The 14,607-nt window shown below is 38.8% G+C and overlaps 1 protein-coding gene across 1 annotated transcript in view; it reads left to right on the top strand.

Annotated features, from left to right (window-relative positions):
• The window catches only part of COL25A1 (collagen type XXV alpha 1 chain), a 306,323-nt gene that overhangs the window by 231,176 nt on the left and 60,540 nt on the right, over window positions 1-14,607 (top strand). Inside the window, exons 10-11 of the mRNA XM_029959490.1 lie at window positions 3,856-3,882; window positions 6,325-6,369. Coding sequence (XP_029815350.1) covers window positions 3,856-3,882; window positions 6,325-6,369 — 72 coding nt within the window. The remainder of the gene's footprint in view (window positions 1-3,855; window positions 3,883-6,324; window positions 6,370-14,607) is intronic.

The following is a 14,607-nucleotide window of genomic DNA, read 5'->3' on the forward strand; positions in this document are numbered from 1 at the left end:
TATTCCTTATATTTAGTTATCATCTTATTCTGGAAAGCACTTGTAACCAGAATTTTCAGCTCTCCCAGTTGAAGTTTCTTGGTGAATGTGTGTCAGTTTAAAGAAAAGCAGCATAACTTTTAAAAACACTAAGCAGTCACTTCATCTGAACAGTTTTCTTGAACTTCCTTTGGAATTTTTTAAGCCTAGATGCTGTTTATAAAATGAGCTTTTTAACATCAATTGCCAGTAGTTTAGGAGTTGATTCTAAGCATCCCGAAATGGAAACTCTGGAAGCTTCCAGTATTACAGGCAAAAGACAAATATTTACTATCAACATAATCTGCATAGAGTATTATGGAGGGGTTTTTTATTAATTATATATATATATATATATAAAATATATATAGGTAGTTAGGAGTTGAAAGAATTCTATAGCTCTTGTTTTAAAGGCTTCTTTTTGTTTTGCTTCCTTCAATACCCAGGTGATAGTGACAGAAACCGAGTGACAATATGTTACCTGTGGCAGTAGATGAAGCCTCCAACTAGTGAAGATTACTGCATGTTTTTTATATGTGTGGTCACTGCAGAGCTGAGGCTTTGGGCTTGAGGGAAATGAGGTCGGGAGCAGTGGTAGCAGCTCTCTGCACTGGCTACCTGGACCCAGTGGCAGATAATTATCCAAAGTGAAGTTTAGCTGAATCTGCATTTGCAAAGCATTGCTTTGGTTGTACTGGAGCAAACAGCAGGGCTAGCATATTATTGCAACTGTTATGGAACGCAGAACGGTTCATGAAAAACAAACAAAAAGCAAAGCAGTCTAAGGAATTGTTTAGAACTTTCATGTATTTCTTGCCTTCTGCTCCTGTCTCAAGATCTACGCAGAGATTTTGATAGCTGGTCTTATCTGTTCATCAAGTGGGCAACACAGCATACTCCCCAATTCTGTAGAATAATCATGGGGAAAAGTCCACATGTTCATATTGAATTTCCTATATAGATTCTTCTGAAAGCTATCATTTATACCTCTGGAAATGAATTGAAGTTTTGGGTTTAGGTTTGGGGTTTTTTTATTATTTTATCCTTTCATATTCCTCTCTTTCTCCCAGATTTTATTTGCTTCCTTATTTCTGCCTCTCCAGTGTGATTATGTGCCTTGCTTAGAGATTGTAGGTAACTCATAGAAAATAGGCACAATTCTGGAGTGTTTTGTATGTTGGGGGTTTTTTTAAGTAGTTTTCTGTTAGTAATTTAATTTCAGGTTTTCTGTTAAGTGGCTGCTGGCAGGCTTATGTGGGGGAGGGATGGGAGCTGTCAGTGGATGAGCTGTTAATTTTCCAGTGGCTTTGAGCTTCTTTCCCAATGCTAGGGAGCAGTGCTTTGAAGAAAAAAATTTTTCTATTCAGCTATGTTTTGCAGTCTGGACGTTCTAAAGATAAGAAGCACGTGTTACTCTGTGTAAACTAGGAAATATATCACTTTAGGTAAGCTTTTGTTTGCAATTGGTTTTCTGAGCATACCATTTCTGAAGGTAGCTGTACTGCTGAGGACTGTTCATGTCATCAAGTGTCATGGTAGCTCAATGGATGTGAGACACCAGAGCTACTTCTAGTCTGATTAAAGGCTTAAGCAGCAGAAATGGAAAACTGTTAATTGCATAAAATATTTATTGATAAGTATCTGCTGCTTCTTTTCTCTGAATGATTTATTTTAAAGGCACAATAAGAGCAAGACTATGCTACTGTATAGGTATTTTCATATTCAGTAACTCATCTGGAGAAGCTGGAAGGATGTCAGGGATAAGGGGGAAATTCTGGGAAAAGAACTTTTCCTGGAGATATCTGCAATGTCTTGAATTATATCCTTCCCACAGGCTGACAGCTGCGAGCACCAGGCACAAAGTTCTCAACAGAGCAGCACATTTAACAGTTTACTTTGCGGGATAGTATTAATAAGTGAATTATCATTTTACCTTCATATAGTAATAGAGTATTGAGGGCTCCCCAGTGGCAATTTAATATATCTAAATGTCTTCAGAAGGTTTTATTAGCTTCTTAAGTAGTTAGAAACCAAAGGGGCAATATCCATTCCTTGGACATGAAAGTAGCCGACATGAGCTATGAGGGTAGTCTTCAGTTCTTCTGTATTCAGTTTGTCCTACTGATGGAGGGATTTTTCCTGGGACCTGAAATAATCCCCAAATGTAGCTGGTTAATATGCAAAAGGTCAGCAGACAACTGATGTCCAGGATGTGGACATTTGGAGCCTGTTTTGGGAATGTTGATATAGGAAAACTCTAGTTTGAGCATTAATTTCTTGGAGTTTTTAAGGTGCTGGACAAACTTGTGTCTTTCTCACAAAAGAAGAGGAAGATGGTGTCCAGCACATGGTGAGCTGGAGGGATCTTTCTCCATCTGTAAAAGCAAATGATCACTATACTCGCTGCTCTGATCCTCACCAGTGCTGAGTGCCTGGATACTTCTGCTTTCTTTTGAAGACAAGGGAGTAAAATTGTCACCCTGTATCTCACAGTGGCTTTTGACTATCAAAATCTGTCCCTATAGTCAAAAGGAGATGCTCACAGTACGCTAGTTCTGTTAAGACGATCAAGCAAAAGTTTCAAGAAGCAACACTGATCTATGCTTTTGTGAAGTTCGATGCCAAACCTTAGACATATGAATCCACATTTAAAACTACAAGGCTTTCATCCACATCAGTGGATACAGCACCCAGAATTACCACCAGTGGAGCTTTTCCTTCTTAGTAGTTAAAGTTGCATTGGAGCAATGTTCCAACAAGCCCTGCATCTACCAACAGTTGAAGATTCTGTCTAAGTTCACACTCATTTAAGAAAAAAATCCCCCACACATTTTGAAGCAGCAGTCCTTTTGTTTTTCTGAACAATTGCAGTTCTGATATCAATCAATTCTTCTTATATTCTTTCTCACATCAGAAGGATTTGGATTCTTCAGCTTTAGTGTTTTGTTTTGCACACTCGTGAACTCGGAATTCACCTTGCTTGATATAGCACCCGTAGTAGGAACATGGGGAAAAAAGTACATGAGAACTATGGTGGACATGGTCTGGCAGTTACCAAATCAGACTGCTAAAGAGTCAAAGGCATGGTTAGTTGATCTGTTTTCTGGCTGCTTCTCCTCTTCACTGTGGCCACCTGGGTACTTCAGAGACAGCAGATGAGAAATGAGTCCTTTTAATATCAATAAGACTTTGGCTCCTGTATGACATTAAGCAGTTATGCTTTCCTGAATTGAGATGTCTCTTCCTGCCTTCTCAGGTCATTGGGACAAAATGGTGGTTCTTTACTTCCCAATAGCATTCTTAATAATTTCTGAAGTTAATTCTTAATGATTTTTCTCTTAACTTGCAAAGGATGGCACAGAGCACATGTTGGGTATAACACAGTCACGTGTGCTGATACCTAGAAGGTGAGGAGATTTTGAGATTTATGCTTCTTTCTAGCTTAAGAATTCTTGTTTGCATAAACCTTGTTTTTACGCTACCAAGCAGATGTATTCCTTTGTTTACACAAACTGGCTGTTAGCTGGTATAAGAGAGAGAAAAACCACAGTCATCTTAATGCTGACAGGTTTGTTAGTACTAGAAGAAACAGATGTCATGGAAAAGATTAGAAGGGGGAAAAACTGAGTATTGCAATTAGTAGATCAGTTCCAAAAAGTGAAGAAAAACGGTTCATTGTGCATTTTGAGCATAAAGTTTTACTTTTCCTGATGTATGAAACATCAGCTGGTTTCAGTCCAGTATCAGAATGCTTACACAATAAGACAGTCCTAATTGGTCATTTCAGTTTAAATTGGCTGGAGTTATGATGTTAATTGAATTGTTTTCCCTTTGCAGGGACCTCAGGGGCCTCCAGGACAAAAGGTATAGTATAAACAACAATACTGTGAAAGTGATTATTCCTCCTAGTGCCAAATTGAAAGCAGAAGAGGTGAATGGGATTAGCTACTGTACACTGCATTGAATTAGTTAGTTTAGGTTCTGAATTTTGTTTTTGCAAAATGCAGCTATATGATGTGAGACATCAGATTTCTCATTTCCCCCATCATAGGAAGTTCAAGCAATGCAGAGCAGACTGTTTTCAATCTGTCTGCTTAACTTTCAGGTGAAAAGGTCACTATAATTTTCATGCACTGGTACGATTAGGAAACCAAAGTTAAAACGTTGTGAAAAGTGGGGAGATAAAGTTTCTGATTGAATGCACACCCTTACTCAAGTAGATCAGTGCCATATGACTAAAGAATTGACCAGCAGAAACAAAGGACATAGGTGTTGCTGATAAATGGTGCTTGGTTAGTGGTGTTCAGGTGGTCTGTTGGTGTCTTCCTGTTCCTTCGGTAACCGGAGACCTGACTTCCTGGGAATGCTTTCAGCATTATTTACACTCATTAAAGCTGACTGCCTCAGTTTGATTGAGTGAGTTTAGGATTTATGGAATTGCACCATTAAAACAATCCTCAAAATATCACATACCACCAAGGCGAGTAATTTTCTACTTGATTTCAAAAGATATTTGTAAAGATATTTATGAAAGATATTTAATAAATTAAAGATATTTAATAAAATGGGCTTAATTTGTATAAAGAAAAAGAAGAGGCAAAGAATAAGTAGTATTGAGATGTGAGAAGGATAATGTTCTTTAGAGTGAAGGTTTGCTTATGTCTGTTAAAATGGAACATTTTTAATAAAACAAAGAAAAACCTGTGACATGTGAAAATGTAATCCCAAAGCATACAAATTGGTGGAATTTTGGCAGCTGTGAGTTTGTACAGAGCTTGCAGACTGAAGGAGAGGACTGCCTTTCATGTTTGGCAATGCAAGAATGTGGCATTTTTAAGTCATACTGATGTCTAAATTGTCATTATAAAATTATACCATAATACTCTGTGAGTAGGATATTTTGCATGTACAGCATCAGCAAAACCCATGCCCTGATGAACTTTTGAATACCTGATAAACTTTTACTTGACACGGTAAAATCAGCTTTATTTACATTTTCTAACATTCTGTGTTTCATAAGGAAAATCATCTGCTGTCACTGAGAGGAGGAACTCTTATAAATAGGATAGTTTATTGAGGCTGATGGTTTAATGCCCTCCTGAGCTTTGCCTTCTGGTTTTCTGGAAAAATTATACAAAGATGTGAAAATGTTCATTAGGACCTCTTTGCAGTGCCTAAAAGTCATAACCATGCATCCAGCAAAAAGAGACAACAAGGATGCCAGAGTGGAAGCTTTGGGAGAAAGGGGAGAGCATTCTGGGTCATGGAGATATGCTGGGATGCAGTGTATAATTTCTTACTTATTTAAAGCTCTGTTACTAGCTGTTGGAGGTTTTTTGAGATCCTAATGAGTTGATTCCTTTTCTTGTTTCACAGGATTTCCCAACTCTATTCGTTGACAACCGTGTACATCCATTTTCGATTCATTCCCTTTTGGGTGTTGGTGCCCTTTGACTAAACCATTTCTAGTGAAACCTCTAACCAATATGAATAGAGGGGGAAATGCCATGCACCATTTCTTTCAGTTTCCTTGCTGAGCAGCACCATTTTCATATAAAAAGAGGAGAATGCTGTGTAAGCATGTCCAGTTTTCCTGCTTTCCTTATGTGTCGTGTTTTCTCTGAACTTCTGTACCAAGTTGCACAAGGTCCTTCAAAAAAAGTGTCCATCACACAGGAACTTATAGTGTGAGAGCTTTGTAAACAAGATTCCTCCAATGTTATAAGTCAAGGTCATTATTTTATTTTTCTTCTTTTTTCCTTGTGTTAGGCCTGTACTGACTTAAAAATTTTAATTTCAATAGTACTGATGCAGTTTAAAAGTGTATCTGTAATTTGCACTGTCAAGCTTAATCACTGTAGATTATCTCTTAAAAGCCTTAGGATAGATTGGTGCCACCAGTTATTGAGCTTGAAGTGTCCCTGTAGAAGCATTAATAGTTTTGTTCAGGTGCTGTGTTTAATTGCATAGGATCAGTCTCAATATTTATCGAGAGCATTAAATGGAGTTGCATTTTAATTCTTACATTTCTTGTGAAGCATCAACAACATTACAAAGCAACCATCACCTTGAAACTTGTTTCTGGAAGAGACTAGAGTCATTAAAGTGTACGACATGAGAATATGTCTAATTAATATAAAATCTCAACTGAAAAGAGAGCTCAGCTTGGATAAAAATTAGTTTTTGAAAAATTTATTGCAGCTACAATAGGCAAGCATTCACCATTAATTCTAAATACTGTTTTAAGAGATGAAAGATTTCATTACCTGTTTAATTTGCTAAACACTGGTATCTGTTTTCCTCCAGGGTTCCATTGGAGTGCCTGGTGTTCCAGGGAGAGATGGACAAGTGGTGAGTTCTCTTTGACTTTTGTCAGCACTGCCATTATTTATGTAGTAGATTAAAGCAATTTCGGGCTTGTTCACATGGGCAATATGCAACCTTATATTCAGAGCTGTGGTTTCAAATTAGCTTCATGGAAAAGTCTATACTATCTGGTTTGTACTCTGAAATGATTTTTTTCTAGTTGTACCTCAACAAGCAGCAAATGTAATTAATTAAGTTGAAAGTCTGATGTTCAAATTTGATGACGACTGATAGGTTCCAGAAAGAAATGCATTTAGTAGTGTTTTACTTTAGACAGCATATTTACAAACTAATGGGTTTTTTACTTTTGATTAACTCAGTCCCATGATGCAAACACTTATGTTGATATTGGGTATTTATACAGTGCCGATACATTGTAGTACAACCTATAAATAGAGAATAAAAAGAGACTGGAAACACAGGTGGAGAATAATGTGAAATTGAATTTTGGGGGGAAAATTGCAGAGAAATACATCAATCAGAAATGTTCTTGAACACAACTGGGAGGAAATGCTAACTCTGGCAAGACACTGTCTTCTCTTAGTGCCATCACCAAGTAAACTCATAGTTCAGAACAGGCCTCCATAAGGAGAGGTCACAATAAAGCAGCAGGGCTATTTTCGCAGCATTGCTAAGGTTTCTTGGCAAATCTGGGTGATGAAGTTTAAATAGTATCCCTCCCTGACTGTAAACAGTATTATCCATCTGTTGTTCTCACAAGCACTAACATTCCTAGTGAACTTTAAAAGCACTGGCAGGGGATGCCAAAAGGAAAATGCATGATATATATTTTCAACAGGTTTAAGCAGCAATAGATGATAGTGTATAAGGGTCGTATTAGGCAATCCTGTCTTCTGCCTCCCTCATCAGGAGCCCTAGGAATAAAAGTGCTAAGATGTTTCAAATGATTTAGTTTTAATTCTTCTTTTATTAAAAAAAAAGTCTTTCTAGTAGCATAATACGTAGTATTAGACTTGTGTTTTGATAGTGATTATAAGAAATTATATAATAATCAGTTATTTCACTTCACTGATAGTGATAGGAATTTATTTTTAAACTATTCGGGGTATTATGACTAATATGGAAGAACAAAATAAAAAATATTTAAAATTAGCAACATATATATCATACAAAAATATATAAGAAAATGATATGAAACAAATGTGCATTAAGACCTCAGATTTTTTCCTTCATATTTTATAGCTGTATTCAATTGCAACATGAATGGTAGACAGTGCTTACCAACTCAGATGCTGTTGATGTACATAGTTCAAGTAATTTTTGTGGCCAAAGTCTGAGTGAAAAGCCAGTGTAGTATGATTTTCTTTGGGTGTGCAGGAAGATGTAAGAAGACTGGATAGGGTGAAGATGAAAATCACATTGAATAGAACAGACCTGTTGATTCAAGAGCTTTATTTTTAATGGGAATCACACAAACTCCAGCCAGAAGTCTTTACTCAGGTGAGCACAAAAAGTGGATATAGAGGGAATGTGTCAAATGTGCAATTAACGTGTCATTTTGGGAAGATGGAATTTTTTAAGCTGTATAGCAAGGCTGTTGCATGTCTATTTTTAGGAGACCACAAAGACTTACCTGCAGTCATGTTTCAGGGGGAAGAACAGAAATACACAATTGCACATTATGGGAAGATGCAAACACATCTTTAAATGTTGATTATTAACTTCAAATTGTGCTTTAAAAACAGCTCCTAACATTTTCAATTTATGGGTTTATATTTATTTGATTTACTTCAACATTCACAGCATCTAAAGCTTTGAAGACATTTTTAAATTATTACCACTATATTAAAGATATTAGTGTGTTCTTAGTGTAGCTGGACTATTTTATTTTTGACCTTAAAGGAAAAAAAAATTATTAGATGACCTAGGTACCAGGACAAAAACCATACAGAATAAAATGAATTGCTGTTACGTTTTTTAGTTTGATTTCTCAACTGTTTGTTCATATTGACTAGAAAGCACTTCCTTATGTGCAGAAAATGTATTATTTTCCCATAATACTAAGCAGATGAAAGTTGAATGTTGCTATCTCTTTTAATCAATAAATAAAAAAATTCTTTTAGCTTGGAAATAGTGGTAGAAATAAAGGTAAACAGAAAGATTGTTTATCTAAAGTTAGAAAGTATAATGCAGTCTAGGACTCCCATGTTAATATTTTTCTACCAAAAGGTCCATTCTTCCAATTTCTATGAAAAAACAGATTCTCGGTGCAGCGTGACACAGAAGATATTGTTGAAGGAAGACCAGAGTAGTCATTTTGAGAGTTGGGCTGTACTATGAGCCAGCTGCTGGCACTCCTGGCTTTACTCATACAGATTCATGTTGATTTGAAAAATAGATGAATTCAACTTGACTGTGTGATGCAAGTCATCCCCTTTTTAGAAGTTGCGTAGTTAAAAGACTTTACAAAAGCCTTACTGTCTTGGTTGCCTTTTAATCAGAGAGCTTGGTCTGTTAAACAACAGCATGTGCAGTGCACTAAGTTCCAAGTTAATATTTTTTCTTAGTTTAAAAGGCAATGAGTGTTAAGCACATGCTTAAAATTAAATGTGTGAATGCTTGTCTCATCTGGACAATGAAATATTTTTCAGCTGATGAATGTCAACAGTGAATTAGCTTTGCTCTCTCCTTAAACAGGTGAACAATACTGTAGTGGGTTGACCCTGGCCAGATGCCAGGTACCCACTAAAGCCGCTTGCTCACTCTCCCTCTGCTGCTCTGTTTCTCTCTCTGTTTCTGCCACTGCTCAGGGAGAGGAGTCCTTCCCCTGCTCCTGTGGGGTTCCTCCCATGGGAATCAGTCCTTGATGGACGTCTCCAACATGAGTCCATCCCTCGTCTCATGGGTCACTCCTCCATGGGGTGCAGTCCTTCATGAATGAGCTGTAATGACCTGAGTCCCCCACAGGGGCCACAAGTCCTACCTGGAAAAAACCTGCTCCAATGTGGGCTTCCCTCTCCACGGGCTGCAGGTCCCCAGCAGGACCCCACTCCATCCTGCGCCTCCCACAGGGTCACAGCTTCTTTCATGCATCCACCTGCTCCAGCATGGGCTCCTCCATGGGCTGCAGGTGGGTCTCTGCACTCCCGTGGTCCTCCATGGGCTGCAGGGGCACAGCTGCTCCACCATGGTCTGTACCACAGGCTGCAGGGGCCACAGCTCCGGTGCCTGGAGCACCTTCTGCCCCTCCTTCTGCTCTGACCTTGGTGTCTATGTTGTTATTCCCATGTTCTCACTCTGCTCTTCCCTGGCTGGAATTTTCTTCTGCGCAACAATCTTTTGTTCTTAAACATGTTATGACAGAGGTGTTACTATTACTTCTAATTGGCTTGGCCTTGGCCAGTGGCAGGAAGTCTATCCGGGAGCCGGCTGGCATTGGCTCCATGGGACAGGGGAAGCTTCTAGTAGTTTCTAACAGAAGCCACCCCTGTAGCCCCCATTCTACCAAAACCCAGCCACAGAAACCCACTACAGATATAGTCATCTTCTCTGCGTCTTCATAATTTTCCTTTTCCCTTCACCTCTTCTTTAACTGAAACAGTGGATTATGGGAGTTGATTGACAAGTCTGACCAATAGGTCTGGGAATGAGATCATAAATTTTGAGTGCACTTAGAACAGTTTTCTAATCCCTTAACATATGAACCACTTTGCTTAGACAATCTCTAGATATTAGAGTAAGTGTAATTTTATACAACCCACATGTTTTTGCAGGACGTTAGCTAGTAGATTTTTCTTGTATTCAGAGTAGCTAAACCATTGCCATAAAAACTTCACACATTTTTTTTCTTCTAGGCCAAACGCAGTGAAACATTACAGGTGGTCTTGCAAGGGCATTTACAGTTTTTATTTTTTCCTACATTTGGGAATCTATAGCCAGCTTATCTTGCTGAGAACAGTAACTGTTGTTGAGAACTGTTGAGAAGAGAAAGGAGCTGCCTAATATCTGCAGCTGGAGAGAGTATTGTTCCTGGGATGGACTGAAACCTTCTGAGATAGCAAGGAGAGTCTTTCTGAGTGCTGCCTTTCCTCTGTAAACTGTTGTGCAATCCACCTTAGCAGGTTGCTTTCTAGCAAGGTGCTACAGCAGATATACTTCCCTTTCTCAGTCCCTGGCAAGAGGTCCTCAGGCACTCAAATAGCATGAAAAAGCATTAGTCCTGCATGGAGATGAGAGGTTAGACCTAGGGATATCAGATCCCTACATTAATCATGTTGTAATAGCCACAAAGGGCTTCTTGGAAAATTCAACTGTGTAAGTGTAGAATATATACTCTGGTATTTGCTAAGTGGTACTGATTTGATAAGGACTCTCAGAGACTGCAGCAGCAGCAACAACACAAGGAGAGAAGTGGAGATTCCTTAAGTCAAGATTGCATTTGGCCTGAAGGAACCCAGTTTCTGGAGTCTGTGCAACTAAGTCTCTTTGTTATAAATAGGAGTTTGTGCTCCTATAAATAGGAATGTGTGGTCAGGATAGATCCCTTCATTTCAAATTATTTCAGTAGATTGACAATAGCAATCTTCTTGTCAGTAGATTCAGAGTTTGGGTATGCACATTTTTTACTGCTTTCTTCATGCTTCTTATTTCTTAAATTTAGATGTATTTTCCTATTACTGTGTACAGTACTATGTAGGGAACACATTTTGAAGGTAGCAATATCCCATTTCTTTAGAGAAATGAGGCAGGGTATACACATACTAACATTTTTTCAACTAAAGGAAGGAAACATCATAAATGTAGTTCACAAATTCTCAGACAGGTTTGCAGGCCAGCTGAGTCTTGTTGAAGAGCCTTTACACTTAATTTCAGCTGGTGAGTGGGCTGGGAGAGATTTCCAATCCTTAAACAAACAATTTCAAGTTACTTTTGAGGGGGGGGAAAAGCAAGTTGAAAGGAGGTAATTCAACCCTGGTTTGAAATGGAAATCATAGTAACATGTCTGAGAAACCACTTTTTTACCCTCTGTCTTTGTCTATGTATTTTAGAGTAAAATTAGACTGGATTAGATTTTGGACCTCTTGTGTTTCCTTATCCTTAAATTGATTACATTCTAATGACTGAAAAATATAGCAATACTGACAGGCTTTCTTTTCAGGGTGAGGTGGATATCAACCAGCTGGTGTAGACAGAGTTATGTATCTCACCAAAACAAAACCTATTTCAGAACAGCAGCCTCCAGGCAGCTTTTTTTGCTACAAACAAGAAAAGCTGGGGCCTCCAGCCACATTATTTTTAGCTGATTATTCTGAATATGAAGGTATATGCCTCCAGGGCACAAAGCACTGCAGTAAGGAAGGAACATGTTTTCAATTGCCTTGACTCCTTTGATATGGACTCTAGTGGGTGATACATTTTCAGCCCTGTTCTGAAGTAGGTTTTATGAGTTCATATTGACAGATTTTTCTCACATTACCAGCAGAGCACAAGCAGTGCTCTACACATTCGCGTACTCATCAAGTTCAGATTCGCTTCGATGTAAGCGTTGGGACTGCCCCTACAACGAGAGTATCTGAGGAAACTACTACACCTAGTTATTGAGCAGGGTGCTGAAGGTTGTTCTTTGCCCAAATACAGGAAAGACAGAGACAGTCTGTCAATGTTAATACAGCTATCCAGTTACTATAGGCTCAAGAATGTCAGAACTTGAACCAGTGTTCTGGTGTGCTGTCCAAAGGAGTATCCTGTTTTTTTCTTTGAATTATCTGAAAGTCCTGAAATGAACGGCTGGGTTGAGTATATTCTTGGCATGTTAATATTTTCTTTGCCTTGGCAATTGATAGGAGGCAATTGGAGGAAAAAGCCAAACACTTCTGAGACTGAAAGCATTTTGTTGAAGCCATTTCTAGAAATTATCAGAAGTTTTTGAATAACTAATGGTGATCCTCTACATACTCATTCAGTCATGCCTTGACACTGCAGTTTGCTGATGGGACAGTTTTCTTTCTAATTCATTGCAGTAGTGACAGTAACTTACTTTGTTACAGTGCTGCTATTTTTGCAAATCAAAGTACCTATCTCCCTGTCAAGATGTTTGGGGTTAACATGTGGAACTGTCAACGGCAGCTCCTCATCCACAGGATTGCTCATGAAACATGTTAAAGACTTTCCTGTTACTGACAGTAAACAAACATTACAACATACTGTAGTTATTCCACTGATGGGGACACTGCAATTTCTCTATGGCATATAAACAACAGCAAAACAATCCCACTGTGTCTGCAGCCCACCTCTGTGTAAGTTGTCATCAGGTAAATTACTGGAACATTTACGTACCTCCTGAGTTAAGCTGATCGATTTTGGGTGAGTGAACAATAGAACGTTAGCTGGAAATTTTTATTTCCACCAGTGTGAGACCATCTGTGAATTCAGCAAACTTTATCTGAAAAAAAATGGATGCTGGTGGTGAATAACTGAAGACTTCAGTGTCTCAGTGTTCTATGGGCAATGTCTTTTTCTGCTGTAGACAGGAGGCTAGAGAATTGCCTTCCAGTACTGCATAATTTTTACATGAAATTTGTGTAAAGAAAGCTTTTCTAGTATTTTCTAATGTTTTCTAGTTTATTGTGAAGTGGTCATGTAATGAAAACAAAACTCTTCTTTTAGGATTGGTCAAGTTACACAAAGGCAAGAGAAAATAACTTTATATGAAACGGAAGTTAAAGGCTACTGAAACAGTATTTTTAATGCAATATTTGCATCTTTACCAATTTGGGGCATGGCATTTGTGCATCAGGTAGTTGTCTCACTGCTTTGGTACAGCAAAACCTTGATAGAGAATGTATTCAGATAAGATGTTGCTGGTACCACAGGATCCCAGTAAGTTATTTCTCTTTCAGTCATGGTGTCACTTAAGCCGCACTTTGCTGAGGTGGTATTTGGAAATCATAGCCCATCTTGGTGCCAGGAGGGAGAATTTTGGTTTTATTATGGTATATCATGGTAGTCACACAGGATGTTCATTATGCAAGACAGCTTCTATGGTGTGGTCTAGCTGAGAACAAGAATGCAGAAGGGCAGGAAGGGCTGGTATCAATTCCTTTACATTGAGTACTGAGGTATTTCACACCTCCCCACATCATCTTCCCCACAGTCCATCCCTTTCAGGAAAAAGTTCCAAGGGAATGCTCTGAGGGTGGCTTCAGACAATTTCTCTGGGTCTTGCATCTTTTTCTTGTATGAGGGTACAGTTTAGCCCTCATGAAATCTTTAATTGGGATCATGGATTGTGTTTTATAGCCACTAGAAAGATTTAGAGCATGATTGCAGTCACTCTGTCCTTAAGTGATAATTTCTCAGGAGTTCATGACTGGAGAAAGGCAAGCTATGAGCTAAAATCAGATGTACTACAGACAAAATTACTCTTTAAATGGTAAAAACCCCACTGTTGAGACCACTCTTGGAGTACTATGTCTAGTTGTGGGCTCCTAAGTACAAGAGAGGGACATACTGGTTATGAAGGGCCTCATGAATCTCATCTCATGAAGGGCCTCAAAGATGAGCAAGGGACTGCAGTATGTCTCCTGTGAGGAAAGGCTGAGAGAGCTGAGACTTAAACCTAGGGGAGAGCTCAGGGAAGAATCTCGTCGGTGTGGACAAACACCTGAAGGGAAGGTGCAAAGAAGATGGGCCAAGTGCTTTTCAGTGGTGCCCAGTGACAAGACCAGAGGCAATGGGCACAAACTGGAGCACAGGAGGTTCCCTCTGAAGGGCAGAAAACACTTTTTTTACTGTGACTGAGCACTGATGCAGGTGCCTGGGGGGGCTATAGAGTCTCTGTCCTTGGAGATATTTAAAAACCATCTGGACGTGATCCTGGGCATGCGGCTCTCAGTGACCTTGCTTGAGCAGGGAGAATTGGATCGGATGATCTCCACAGGTGCCTTCTAACCTCAACAATTCTGTGATTATGTGAAAGAACAAATAAATAACAATATGCTGCCTCGATTTGAAAGCTAGATGATGTGCAGAAGACAATTGTTTCTGCAGCCTAACACCTTTGCTGTCAATGCTTTTAAAGAGAGACTGCAGTAGGAGTCAGGAAAGGCATTACCCATGGCCTGGTGAATGTAAAAAAGGTGACATTAAGGATCTAGTTTTATAGTTTCTTTCATTCTATCAGTTTGAAAAGAAGTCTGATTTAAATTATTGCATTAGATGACATTGTCGAATGGACACATCACTCCTTGAAAATCATGTAAA

This window comes from Manacus vitellinus, unplaced genomic scaffold (assembly GCF_001715985.3).
Source record: "Manacus vitellinus isolate BGI_N305 unplaced genomic scaffold, ASM171598v3 scaffold_0_pilon, whole genome shotgun sequence".
NCBI classification, from domain to species: domain Eukaryota; kingdom Metazoa; phylum Chordata; class Aves; order Passeriformes; family Pipridae; genus Manacus; species Manacus vitellinus.